At 37.6% G+C, this 14,679-nt stretch overlaps 1 protein-coding gene across 1 annotated transcript in view; it reads left to right on the top strand.

Moving 5' to 3' along the window:
• The first annotated feature begins 4,770 nt into the window (after positions 1 to 4,770).
• SLC25A31 (solute carrier family 25 member 31) overlaps positions 4,771 to 14,679 on the top strand; it is a 28,551-nt gene continuing 18,642 nt past the window's right edge. Inside the window, exons 1-2 of the mRNA XM_047855977.1 lie at positions 4,771 to 5,154; positions 14,403 to 14,530. Coding sequence (XP_047711933.1) covers positions 4,911 to 5,154; positions 14,403 to 14,530 — 372 coding nt within the window. The 5' untranslated portion in view covers positions 4,771 to 4,910. The remainder of the gene's footprint in view (positions 5,155 to 14,402; positions 14,531 to 14,679) is intronic.

Genomic DNA, 14,679 nt, shown 5'->3' with positions numbered 1-14,679 from the left:
GAAACAGGCTCCAGGTCTGAGCTGTCAGCACAGAGCCCGACATCAGCACAGAGCCCGACGCAGGGCTCTAACTCACGGACCGCGAGATCATGACCTGAGCCGAAGTCAGCTGCTCAACCAACTGAGCCACCCAGGCGCCCCTGAAATATTTGGTCTTAAAAGAAACACTGTTACCTCTCTGTAATCAGTTTGAGAAATTTTCACCCAGGTATTTAAAATGCAAATGACTATATTTGTCCTATTAGTGACTTGTGGGCCTTAAATTTAACATTGAAATCAAGGCAAGAAACTTTGGTTCTTGAAATGTACAAAATGGCTTAAAATATCCTCCCCTTAAGATCACAGTATTGGTCAGAATGGTAGACTCTTTACCACTGAATTAGTTTAAGGAACTTTGTTTATAAGTATTTATTAAATGTCTTAAATTTCTTAATATGTCCCCCAAACACCATGTGCTATTTTCAATACTCAGATGTATTAATAAATGCAGCTATTAATCCCCTCAGCTTTTCAAACAGACTGAACTAAAATATCTCAGGTTTTATTATAAGGGACTTTTTAAAATTTCATTTAATGAAATTTTGGTCTTTTGAACTGCTTTAATGGTGTCAAAGAATCTTGAGACCACCACTCAATAACTAAAATAAAAAGACAAAGTAGTCTACTTACCTTAATAAGAGGAAAATCCTTTGCTACTTTGTAGATGTATAGCATAATGTTCATGTTGCAGAGACATTGCATTTTTAGGAAATAAAACCAAACATTGTGGTTGTCATCTCTAAATGGATATTGAAGTAAGCATTGTAACTAAATCTAGCTGCCCATTTTCCAAATTTATTGAGATGCACATCTGAAAGATCAATCTGACTATTGGCCAATGACTGCCTATCTGCCACTTTATTTAAAAAAAAGGGACAAAGTAAAAGTGCAGATACCCCAGAGGTATGTTTTAGCAGATACAGAAACATTCTTAAGTTGGATTTTATTATTAGCATCCTGCAAATGTTCCCTTTTACTAGACTATGAATGCAAAAGACTATAGAACTATCAATTTTGGGAAATACCAGGTACTATTTTATCATCACCATATATCTTGTAGCCCCCCCAAAATTATGTTTTAGATTCTACACCTTCCACCCTTCACCCTCCTCCCCTTTCTTCCTTTGTTTTCTTTCTGTCGGGTTAGAGAACTGTACTTAGCAAAGGAGAGTTTCTTATTTGTGCCAAGAAACTGTTGATGATGATGCATACTGGCAAGATAGTAAATTTGCAGTGCCTGCTTTTTTATATTTCTGACACAAATGGGAAAAGTTGTGAAACCAATTTAGTAGGTTTGTCTGCTTTGAAAATTCTTGGAAATAATATTGTGAATAACACTTGTTATCTGTGTAAGTTCCCCCTAAATAGTGCCTGCACAGTGCACACGCTGTAAAAGTGTTAGCTACTCCTACTACCACCACCATCTATTATTATTATCCATTGGTTGAAAACCCAGGAGCCAGCTAAATCATACCTGCTACTGTACAAAGTGTTGGGAAAATCTGAGAAAAAAATTCAGCACTGAACACTTTGAGAACAAGGATGTATACTTTGGATATTCTAAAATACATTATTAAATGTTATTAAAACTTTAATCTATACACTAAACTGTGTGAAAATGATTTAATTTTCTAGAGTTGTATTTCTCTATTCTATATAATGAAGCTATTTTTATATTGATAGTCTTTAATAAAGATGGTTTGGAGGTATGTTTGCAGTTGTGTTGTCCTTTCATGCATTCAGCCAACAAATATTTATTGACTTTCTACTCTGTGCCACGCACTGTTTTGGATGCCAGGGGTAAAGCGGTGAACAAAACAGCTAAAAATAGACCTTCATGGACCTGATGTTCCAGTGGAAGAGGAAGGCCACAAATAAGTAAAATATGTTGATAAAAGCTAAGAGGGAAAAAAAAGTGAAGGAAGAAATTGGATAGGAAGTGTGAGAAATAGGGTAGCCAGAAAAAGGGTTACTGAGGTGACCCTAGACCTGAACTAAGAGGAAATTAACCATGCTGATTTCTAAGGAAAGCAGAGTGAACAGCTCAAAGGCCCTGAGATGCTGTACTTTTATATCAACATGTAAATCACCGGAACTTTTTTTGATCCCAAAATCAGTAAATAAAATGCAATGCAGCTGGTGAAACATTTTAAGGTCAGACTTTAGAAAAGAGCTGATCCACAGCTCTTAAGGTAAAAAGCTACATTTCTAAGTATTTTCACTTTTGCTATCTTCTGTCAATGAATATATGTCAGAAATAAGCTTGAGGATATGATAAAGCAGTGTGCTATAAACATTGTCAACTATAGGGTCAAAAGTGGGGTTTCAGGGGAAAGGGAGTCAAGAAAGGAAGGAAGAGAAAATTTGCCTGGGGAACAACAGAACACTTGCTTTTCTGTCTGAGATATATATATGTTCCTTGGAACCGGAGATCTTCCTTTGACCTCTCTTGGCACCTTAAGAACACAATCTTGCCTGGAATGTGATTCAAGCATTCCCTGTGCCCCCTTAAATTTCTCCCTGTGTGCTTGTTAATACTTTAATATCCTATAAAGGAGACCGAAACCTCTTTTATTATTCATATTTTTGCAGATAAAACATCAATCACGTCTTGAATTTGCATGGATTTCACAAAGGGTTTTGAAATCCGTGCAATGAGAAGACTTTAAATCTTTTAAGCCTAGGAATAATTAATGCAATTGCTTCAGAAAGCTTAATCTGGTAGCAGCATGTAAAATGGAGAGATTTGGCCGTAAAACCAGTTAAGGGTCGAATAAGCTGCCATGGAAAGGAAGGTAGCACCAAAATGGTACCAGCAGGACTTGCCACCTGCTTTTGTATGAGGTAATCAAAATATAAACAAAATTCCTGCTCTGGAACCCTGGCCTAAATATGGTTTTGTACTAGTGACAAGTAGTATTAAAAGTGTTACAACACACATAAGATAAAAAACTAGAACCTCAAGTTCAAACAACTAACTCCTACAGAGTAAGAGATGATAAAATAGGATCTCTTTATTAGAAACCATCAAATAAGCTATAAAGAAAGAAATCAGGAGTATATTAGATGCTACTACAGAAAGATTTCCAGGATGTACAAAGTGAAAAAAAAGCAAGGTGAAAGAAAATACAGCAAGACCTCATGTCCAGGATAGATGTATGTCTACTGCATATACTTGCCCAGAGTCAGACCTGAACCTGGTAACACTCCAGATGAATTCTCAAAACTGTGGTATGCATATAGATGTCACCAAGACCTCCTCGGAGACACCATGAGATAAAAACTTTACTTAAAAAAATTTTTTTTCATCATTTATTTATTTTTGGAGACAGAGAATGAGCAAGGGAGGGGCAGAGAAAGCGAGGGAGACACAGAATCAGAAACCGACTCCAAGCTCTGAGCTGTCAGCACAGAGCCGGACACCGGGCTCAAACTCATGAACCACGAGTTCATGACCTAAACCAAAGTCCGAGGCTGAACGGACTGAGCCCCAGGCGCCCCTAAGAACTTTTCTTAATAATACTAAGACGTTACTTGTCTGTTTCACTCTGATTCTCTCAGTGCATAGTGGAGTTTTCCAACAGCCCCACGATGTGTGGTATTGCAGTAGACTGGGTACAAAAGCAGCCATGTAAATCCAGCTGTCGTTTATTACGGCAGGAATTGAAGAGATTTTCAAAAATAAGAAACAAGGCTATTCTCATTTGTTTTGAAAAATAGTTACTTTTGGGGCGCCTGGGTGGCGCAGTCGGTTAAGCGTCCGACTTCAGCCAGGTCACGATCTCGCGGTCCGTGAGTTCGAGCCCCGCGTCAGGCTCTGGGCTGATGGCTCAGAGCCTGGAGCCTGTTTCCAATTCTGTGTCTCCCTCTCTCTCTGCCCCTCCCCCGTTCATGCTCTGTCTCTCTCTGTCCCAAAAATAAATAAACGTTGAAAAAAAAAATTTAAAAAAAAAAAAAAAAAGAAAAATAGTTACTTTTTATTTAAAAATGTTATTTTTATATGGGCTATTTTAAGTGAATTAATATTTTTAAATTTTCAGTTTCAGTTTCTGAAAGGGTATCAATATATAAGAAAAACAGAAGCTTCCTAGTAGTCTTAGTTTTTTTTAAGTGAAAAGCAATCCTAAATTAAGTTTGTGAGGTACTGTTCTAGAATAGGTCCTTGGTTCTCAGCCTCCCCAAGCCCAAGCATTAGTTAAAACAGCATAGCCTTGTCTTCTTTCGGCTGTCTGGATTGAGAAACACTGCTCCAGATGAAATTACCAATTTAAATAAAATCCAAAAGAAAGAGGAACACGTCGAATTAACCTATTGGGGTGCAATCAGCAAAGCCAGACTGAAAATGTGACTAGATGAACAAGCCCTGCTAAATTCAAGGAGCAGAAATAAAGCAACTTTTAAGAGAAAATGAAAGGGTAACTCTGGGAACCAAAATTTAAAACTTGATTAACCCCACACGTTGGCTTACTCTACTATGTTCTAGTTTTGCCTACTAAATATCTTTATACTGGACTAGTTCCGCACTCTCCCTTCCTGCACCTCCGTCGTTCAGTACCCATCGCCTGCTAACACTGCGGGCAGCAAGGAAAACCCAGACCCGGGTTTGTCAAAGGCAGCGCTCAGCGCTGAGGAGACACGTGTTGGGAGTCACGTGCTGGGAGTCACGTGGCTGGTGCCAGAAGGCGGGAGGCGGTTGGAGGCGCCTGCGCAGCTCCGCGAACTACCCCAGGCCCTGGCGCGCCGATCTCGCGGCAACCTGAGCGTCGCTTTCCCGCCAGGACAAAGCTGAAGCGGTTTTAGACTTCCCTTCGTAGATTCCCTCAGGCTTTTTTACTTGTGCTGCTGCCCATTTTTACCGCCGTCCTCCCACCATGCAGCGTGAACCTCCGAAGGGGAGGCAGGGGAAGAAGTCGGAAAAGCGGCTCTTTGACCCCGTGTCCTTCGGGAAGGACCTACTGGCCGGCGGGGTCGCAGCGGCTGTGTCCAAGACAGCCGTGGCGCCCATCGAGCGGGTGAAGCTTCTGCTGCAGGTGCAGGCGTCGTCCCGACAGATCAGCGCCGAGTCTCAGTACAAAGGCATGGTGGATTGCCTGGTGCGGATTCCCCGCGAGCAGGGTGCGTACCAGAGGCCACCGTGCCAACCTTTCCCGGTCTGAGTCAGCTTGCTAGAAAAGGGGAGAGGGGCGGCAGTGGGTGACTGCACCACAGATGTGCCTGTCCGTGATGCGTTTGTTTCTATACCGTTGACAGTTCAGTTTCTTAGCCAACCTAAGAGGCTCCCCTTTCCAGAGCCAGGAAGGCCTGTAACGTGACCAGTCCTGGGTAGGAGAGGCCACCACATTCTCTTTTTTCGCTTAAGTTTCTCCTTCACATAGGGATTTACACCTTGCTGTAGTTGTGCCTGGGTCAGAAGGAAAATGGTTGACCTCCCAGGATTGAGGGAGATGCCATTAGGCATGTTAACAGGCGCTTTAAGTTGCTTAAATTTTTGTTGAAATAATATTCTTAGAAGTACTCCAAATATGGTAGTGTAGGAGCCTCCCAATACTCTGCTACCTATTGAGTGAAAGGAGGTTCTGTTCATTCTTCAGAACTACTGAAGACCAGGGCTGAAACTAAAGAGGCATTCACCCGTGCACAAATTGGAGGAGGGTACCCCAAAACTCAGTAAAGACAAATGATATTTTAGTGCAGTATTTTAAAAAATCAAAGTTAATTTGAAAAATCCAAAGTGAGCAAAATACCAAATTTTAAATAAAGACGAGAATAACGTTACCAGTTTTTCTTTTTGTATCAGCCCTGCCCTAATTAAAATTATGATTTTTTTTCATTGTAAAGGTTTTTTTCCAGTGATACCGAAATGATTTCAAGGGATAAATAAAGCGTTTTGTTAACCATTAAATACCCTTCTGTTGCAGAATTGCTCTTAAGTTAGCTAAGTAGATAAGAGGATAAATTTATCAAAAATCTTCTATAAATCACCCATGTAGTTGTATTCAGTTGAAAACTCAACAAGAACTTTAAAAAGGCAATAAGCCTGTTTATTGTGTAGCCTGAACAAGGAGTGGCTTCAACTCCAGGGTCTGCCCTTTCTTCTACTCCTAAGTCTATGCCAGGTTACTCTCCCATGAGAAAACCATTCTCTCCCCAGAGATGTAGTTACAACTCCTCTAGGCCTGTTGGGTGTGGTATTTAGGGTGGAGTGTAACTGTTTTTTGTTTCTGTTTTTTTGTTTTTTGGGTTTTTTTGGTGTGTAACTCTTAAGGCATCATCTAAGCTGTAAATTTAGGATACTCACCTGGAGAGCTGTGCTCAGATCTTTCATAGTGCTTCACATTTCTCCACTCCCTTTTGTAAGCTTCCCGTTTCCCCCAAGGTTTTTACAGGAAAGGTAGGAACCTATCTCCACTTGGTTTATATTCTAAGACTTCTTCACAGAAGTAGGGGACTCTTTATTATTAGCTAATCTGCTTTAAATATTTAGTCAGGTAAAGTTAAATATTCTAGTCAGGTTGTGCTGATCAGTGCTAATTTATTTTATATTTTAACTGTTTTAAAGAATATTTAAACCTAAACATATTCAATATGGGTCTTGTAAATTGAGATCATTCTAAATAGTATTCTAGTGCTTGCTTTCTTTACCCTCCAATGAGATGATCATAAGCAGAACTTTAAGATGTTTTATGTTCTTATAAACAAGGCCTTGTTATGAATACACACTCCATGGTATATCCTATGCTAAGAGACTGGTAATTCACAACAGGGATAATATTGCCATCTAGGGGCATTTTTACAAACTTGGAGGGAATTCTTTGTTTAGCACAAAGATAGAAGGGTATAATACATAATTGCAATGATATAAAAGGCAAAATCCAGGGATGCTAAACATTCTGCTGCTGTACATGGGCAGTCCTGTGCAACAAACACTTATTCTGCAACCTAAATGGCTCACTTCTCCCACTAGACATTCATGTAGTAGTAAAACCTGTTTATGATTTTCTAAGCTTAGAACCTAACTCTGATTTACTCATAAACACAAAACTGTCTGGGACATAGTTTCCATATATACTGATTCAGTAATTCAACCACCTTGTGAGTAGAAAGACTATTGTATTTTGTTTTGTTAAGAATTGTACTGAGAGGGGGTGCCTGGGTGACTCAGTCCATTGTCAACTTCAGCTCAGGTCATGAACTCATAGTTTGTGAGTTTGAGCCCTGCGTTGGGCTCTGTGCTGACAGGTCAGAGCCTTGAGCCTGCTTTGGATTCTGTGTCTCCCTCTGTCTCTCCCTGCTTGCACTTGATCTCTCTCTCTCTCTCTCTATGTCTCTCAAAAACAAACAAACAATAAAAAAATTTTTTAAAGAATTGTACTGAAAGGTGTTCACCATTGTAAAAACTTAGTTACCAATTCTTGTGATATTTGATCACCACTTAAGCATCATCTTCATTTGTAACTACTGAATTCATGATCATTATATGTACATATACACAAATATATTTATTAAGCCCTTTTAAAAGAAATGTTAATGGTATCTAAAGTATAACATTCATTATTAAGTGGAAGCAAGCATCTGACAATTTTGTGGTATGTTCATGCCTCACCAATTTACTAATTAAAATGCCTATTTTAGGGGCACCTGGGTGGCTTAGTCGTTTAAGTGTCCGACACTTGATTTTGGTCCAGGTCATGATCGCATGGTTGTGGGATGGAGCCCCACGTCAGGAACTAAATGAGTGTGGAGCTTGCTTGGGCTTCTCTCTCTCTCTCTCTGCTCCTCCCCCACTCGTGTGTAAGCATTCATGGTGACATGAGCTTTCACAATGGTGAACAGTCTCAGTACAATTCTCTCTTTCAAAATAAGTAAACATTTAAAAAATAAAATATAATCCCTATTTTATTTAAAATGCGTTTATTTTCTCTAACTGTGTGGTAGAGAGGGCATTATATGGATTTTTAAAAAATTGTTGAATAAGTCACAGTCTTTGACTTCTATTTCTAGATCCTAAAGGAAGTAATGTTAAATATTCTATATAGAGGACTTGAGCCTGGTAAGGTTGAGAATCACTAGGGTAGATCATTCTGGAATTTTACTGGGCAATGAAGTTCTGAAATTGTTATTTTCTGGAATTTACCTCCTGTCCCTTTTTTGAAAGTCAAGGCACATCCTCATCTCAAATGCTCTGAGGTTTCTCTTGTGTTTCATGTTTCCTCTCATTTTACTGATAATTTTTCCTTTCTTTAGGCAACATGAAATGAACTTGAGAGACATGAACCCATTAGGCACAAGTAGATGGTCTCTCACTATCTTCTTACTTATCTCTGCTTTCTTTCTACACCAAGGATAGATCTCTTCATTTTAAATCTCTGGACTTAGCTTTCAACATCTCTTTGGGTATCTTTCATACACCCTATAAGCTTTCCTTGGCTTGTAAAAGCTTCTGGATTTATCTTGACTGATGCTGTTCTTAAAGATTTACTCTATGCTTTAGTTGTTTGTGGGACCTTCAAACTTTGTATGCATACTCTTATTTAGTACTGTTTAAACCTTTATTACATGAAAAATTCATGTTATAGAAAATTAGAAAATATAAAGAATCAAAAAGTAAAACAACTCACCACTGAAATCCCCACAGGTAACATTTTGGTGTCTGTGCTATAATTTTTCACTGGGCACAATAGGCATATATGTAAGAATATTTTAAAGTAATTGTTTTTTAAAAAATAATTGTTTTATTTCATATATGGTAAACAAATATTTTAAAGATCTGATCTAGGCAGCTCATTTTTAAGCATCTACCAGATCTCTCTTTCCTCTTTTAGGAGTTTCTGGCTATGAGGTTTTTTATATCTTGAAGACAGTGGTTTGGGATATGGAAAGAAAATATTAGACATCATTTTAAATAAAATGGGAAAGTAAACATAAACGTTACTAATATTTGGTATATGAATTGGCACTGGTATCTATGCTTGGGCCAAATGTCAGTTAGAAATCCTAAGACACTAAGGAATTCTGAAAAAAAGAAAATGAATTGCATACTAAAGAGGGGCTGACAGGCACCCTTTCTCAATTATTATGTAATAAACATAGTTTATGTTTGCTCAGTTGGATTTATAGAGACAAGAAGACTGTTTGAATATTTGAAAGTATCAAGAAGACTATTTGAAATATATATTCATGTACACTATTCTTTAACATTTTTAAAAATATTTTATTTTATTTTATTCTTAAGAATGAACCTCACCTCAAGGGTGCTTTGAGATAATAGCAAATAATGGTGTGAAAACATCATGATTAGCAAGATATCTAAATATATTGTTTAATTGTTCAAATGAATGCTAAGTTATTCTCTAATATCTCCTATCTAGAAGTTTTCTCCAACTGCCCTATGTAAATAGCCCTTCCTCAATCTCCATGTCCACATATTATTTTTGTTCTTAAAGCCACTTGACATATTTATCTGTTCATAGTCTGTCTCCCTGGTCTGTCTCCCTTAAAATATAAGCTCCATAAACCCAAGAAATTTGGTCCTTAGTGCTATCCCTAGCAGGTCCACTATGTACTAGGTACCAAATAAAAGGTTTTTAAATGAAGAATCTTTACATCCTTTAATTTCTATTTTGGGTATTTTTACAAATGTGCATAGCAAAGTAATATAGTAGAAAATATATATAATCTTTTTAATGTGTACATATTTGAGAGTCAGCCTTACATAGTTTTTACTGATAGGCGTATTGTCAAAACATGTAGTAGCACACCAGTCTAGAATATATATACCCAAACATGTTTAGTATTATCATGGCTTGGCTAATAAGTTGACCAGTAACTTTTTCTCATTTTCCCATCAGGTCTATATTTTAATTCTTTTGTTTGTTTCAAGTATTTACTTAAATTCCAGTTTATTAACATGCAGTGTAATATTAGTTTCAGGTGTAGAATTACATACACTACCCAGTGTTCATCACAGCAAGGGCCCTCCTTAATACCCAACTCCCATTTAACCCATCCCCCCACCATGTCTAGCTTTTTCTCGATAGTTGAATCTGTTTTATGGTTTGCCTCTCCTTCTCTTTTCCCCCAAGTTCATTTGTTTGTTCCATTTTAATTCTTTTATTTAAATGTGTTTTTTTAATGTTTATTTATTTTTGAGAGAGATTGACAGAGTGTGAGCAGAAGAGGGGCAGAGAGAGAGGGAGACACAGAATCTGAAACAGGCTCCAGGCTCTGAGCGATCAGCACAGAGCCTGATGCAGGGCTTGAACTCACAAACTGTGAGATCATGACCTGAACCGAAGTCAGGTGCCCCTGTTCCATTTTAATTCTTAATTATTTTCTCAGAATTAAGTTCATGATGGTTTTTTCTCAGCCTTAAATTTTTTTTTAAACATTTATTTATTTTGAGACAGAGAGAGACAGAGCATGAATGGGGGAGGGTCAGAGAGAGAGGGAGACACAGAATCTGAAACAGGCTCCAGGCTCTGAGCTGTCAGCACAGAGCCTCGCACGGGGCTGGAACTCACAGACCGCGAGATCATGACCTGAGCTGAAGTCAGCCGCTTAACTGACTGAGCCACCCAGGTGCCCCTCTCAGCCTTAAATTTTGAAGAAATTATTTTTTTCTTAGCAATTAAGTCAAAAACTTAGATATTTTGTTATTAGCAAAGAAAGATACCACAATCACTATGTTTTTCCCTACCAATTTTGTGATTATATCTTAGGAAATTGCCCTTTTATTCTGTATGACTAGAGAGTATCAAAATACTCCTACATTTGCATCATCCTTTTCTCTTGTTTTTTTCTGGCCAAAAATACTGGTTTTTATCTAGAATGGATTATCTGACCAAAAAATGCTATTTTTATCCAGAATGGATTTTTATAGAGAGGCAGTAGAAATTTAATAGATCTAGGTTTGGAGTTGGATTCTGGAATCAAGTCCCAGCCTTTTCCTCACCTTGTGACCTTCAGCAGTTTTTATTTAACCTATCTCAGGCTCAATCACCCCAGTTATATACTGGGTATAATAATAGTACCTACCTGATATGATAGTTGTGAGAGTTAAACAAAATCATGCCTGTAAAATATTCAACCATGTGTCTGTTGCAATTAGTGCTTAATAAGTTTTAACTCTTTAATCAGTATGTATACTTCCCTAAATTTACAAGCATGTATTCCTGGTATTCATTTATAAATGAGTGTCTTTGATATAAACTTGCATTATACATAGAGTAGGTTTTTGTAATCTTTCTGAGGAAACTTACGTAGGTACCTAGTGTACTATAGATGAATAAAACCCTGAAACCTACCCCCAGAAATAACATTCCTATAGAAAATGCATTCAGAATTTCACTTCGAGGTTTCTCTCCCTTTGCACTCTTAGCAGGGACACTGAAGTTCCTAAAAGCATGGTACCGCAGTGAAATGCAAAGAAAGGAATAAGAATAAAGTTTTTAAGGGTGATCTATGGAAAAAGATTAAAACAGGAGTTCTTAACCTGACACTGTAGCTTCAAGGAATCCATGAGTTCTGTGAAATATATGCAAAAGTATTTTATGTATGTGAGATTATATTTTTTTTCAGATATAATCCGTTAAGAGCTGCCACTTTTCCTGGTATACTTCTAGGGATTTATTTGTTTCTAGATTTTCATTGAGACATTGGCCTGTGTTTTGATGAATTTTCTAGGTTTTTTTCATGCAAATGCAATTTTGCTAAAAAGGATGCATTCCTTTTTTTAAAAATTTAAATCCAAATTAGTTAACATATAGTGTAATAATTTCAGGAATGGAATTTAGTGATTCATCACTTACATATAACACCCAGTGCTCATCCCAACAAGTGTCCTCCTTAATGACCCTCACCCCTTTAGCCCTTCCCCCCCACCCAGCACCCTGCCAGCAACCCTCAGTTTGTTCTCTATCATTAAGAGACTCTATGGTTTGTCTCCCTCTCTGTTTTTGTATTATTTTTGCTTCCCTTTCCTTATGTTCATCTGTTTTGTATCTTAAATTCCACATGAGTGAAATCATATTTGTCTTTCTCTGACCTATTTTGCTTAGCATAATACATTCTAGTTCCATCCACATTATTGCAAATGGCAAGATTTCATTCTTTTTGATTGCCAAATAATATTCCATTGTATCTCTATACCACATCTTCTTTATCCATTCATCAGTTGGTGGACATTTGGGCTCTGTCCATACTTTGACAATTGTTGATAGTGCTGCTGTAAACATTGGGGTGCATGTGCCCCATCGAATCAGCACTCCTGTATCCTTTGGATAAATACCTAGTAGTGCAGTTCCTGGGTCGTAGGGTAGTTCTGTTTTTAATTGTTTTAGGAACCTCCATACTGTTTTCCAGAGTGGCTGTACCAGTTTGCATTCCTACCAGCAGTGCAAAAGGGTTCCTAAAAAGAATATATTCTTCAGCCAACTGTAACAAACCTTTTTAATCATAAATCCAGTGCTATGTTATGCTCTCATGTTAATTTCCAGATGTCTTTCCAAAATCTTCCATTTATATACAATTCATTAGCCAAAGTTACAATCCTTTATACTGCTCTTAAATATGACACTGTTTTATGAGGTATTAATTCAGACTATAATCATAATTATAGAATTATGACTAATAACTTATAATCTAAAACCCATAATATTTCAGTACCATTCAGCTGGGTCAACCATTTCCTAAAATTTTTTTTTTAATGTTTATTTATTTTTGACAGAGAGACAGTGCATGAGTGGGGGAGGGGCAGAGAGAGAGGGAGACACAGAATCTGAAGCAGGCTCCAGGCTCTGAGCTGTCAGCCCAGAGCCCGACACGGGGCTCAAACCCACACACTGTGAGATCATGACCTGAGCCGAAGTCGGACGCTCAACCAACTGAGCCACTCAGGCGCCCATGGGTCAACCATTTTCAAAATGACTATTAATATTTAAGGACCATGTATAAAATGGAAATTCTAATATCTTTGGATATATGACACTTTTTCTAAACTCAGTTTTTTTTTTTAAACAAATAATTTTTTTTTCAATTTAAATCCCGGAGAGAGAAGGAGAGAGAGCGAGAATCCCAACCAGGTTCCGCACTATCAGTACAGAGCCCAGTGCAGTGCTCTACCTCACGAACTGTGAGATCATGACCTGAGCCGAAATCAAGAGATGCTTAACCGACTGAGTCACTAGGCGCCCCCTTAGTTTTTAAACTTTTAAAGCTTCACTTTTTGCATGTATAAAATGGGTACTGTAGGAGAGTCTATATCATAAGCATAATGTGGTGATTAAATGAAATATACAGCCTTTGTCCTGTGCCAGCACATACTAAGGAATGCATACTTAGGAAGCACTCAGTACCATTACATGTTAAATGTCCTAGTAGAGACTGAATCAATTGTGAATACTCAGATTATTTCTTAGCTATTAAATATGTTTCTTAATTATCTTTGTGTAATTGCTTTATATGCAGTTTGGGACTCACCAAGATTCTTTTTTTTCCCCCACAAAGCAGACTTTCTTATTTAGCAAATAAATATAACTTTCAGTTTCTGAACATCAGCCCAGTCAAGAGAGATTATTTTCATTTGAATCTTTATCTTTAGAAGACTGATTCTGGGTATTCTCCAAGTTTGGACTAGAGGTATCCTATTCAAAGTAGCAGGATCAAACCATTGGACAATTTGTAATCTAGTAGACACAACTATGGCTACTTAAGAGATAGCCTATTGTATTCTAGATCAGTTCTGGATTTTAAAGGTAGTTGCGAATTATAGGGGTAACACAATGACTGAATTTTAAGGATTGGTCAATCCATGGAGATTTGAAGTGGGAAGATTATTGGCCTGGAAAGTTTCCTCTAACCTCTCCATCAGGCCTCTGGAGACTGCCTTGAATTGTAAATTGATCCCTTTTCTGGCTAGGTTCCAGAACATAAAGGTGAGGATACTTTAGACTCTTAACAGCTTTCTCATTCTCATATGCATGTATACAAACCAATTCTGTTCTAATAATAGGAATTGTATGTCATGATTTGGAAATGAGGCTAAGGGTTACTAGCTTCTCTGACAAATACTGGTGAGCTCTGTTTTTCTACTAGGAGAAAGCCCTGTATTCAACTGATAATACTTTCCATAGGTTTTGGGGTATTTAAGGCTTTTTATTGGGAATTAACAAAATTGGAATGGGGCACATGGAGTTAACACTGCCTGTTTTCTTCAGTGGATTCATACATAAACTTAATTTTTTCTCATGAGAAAGAGTATAAATTTTAGATATTTCAAATAACTAAGTTTGTTAAAACTATGGGAATTTTTAAATAATACAAGTTTATATTTAGTATGTTTTTTGTTTGTTTTTGTTTTTTGGTAGGTTTCTTCAGTTATTGGCGTGGCAATTTGGCAAATGTTATCCGGTATTTTCCAACACAAGCTCTAAACTTTGCTTTTAAGGACAAATACAAACAACTTTTCATGTCTGGAGTTAATAAAGAAAAACAGGTAAGTACATTTTTTTAGGTTTATTTATTTATTTTTGAGAGAAAGCGTGTGCACAAGAGTGTGAACAGGGAAGGGTAGAGGGAGAGAATCCCAAGTGGGCTTTGCACTGGAGCCTGATGCTGGGCTTAATGTCACAGACCTTGAGATCA

Source organism: Prionailurus viverrinus, chromosome B1, assembly GCF_022837055.1.
Source record: "Prionailurus viverrinus isolate Anna chromosome B1, UM_Priviv_1.0, whole genome shotgun sequence".
Lineage (NCBI taxonomy): Eukaryota > Metazoa > Chordata > Mammalia > Carnivora > Felidae > Prionailurus > Prionailurus viverrinus.
This window is presented reverse-complemented; position numbering and strand designations above follow the sequence as displayed.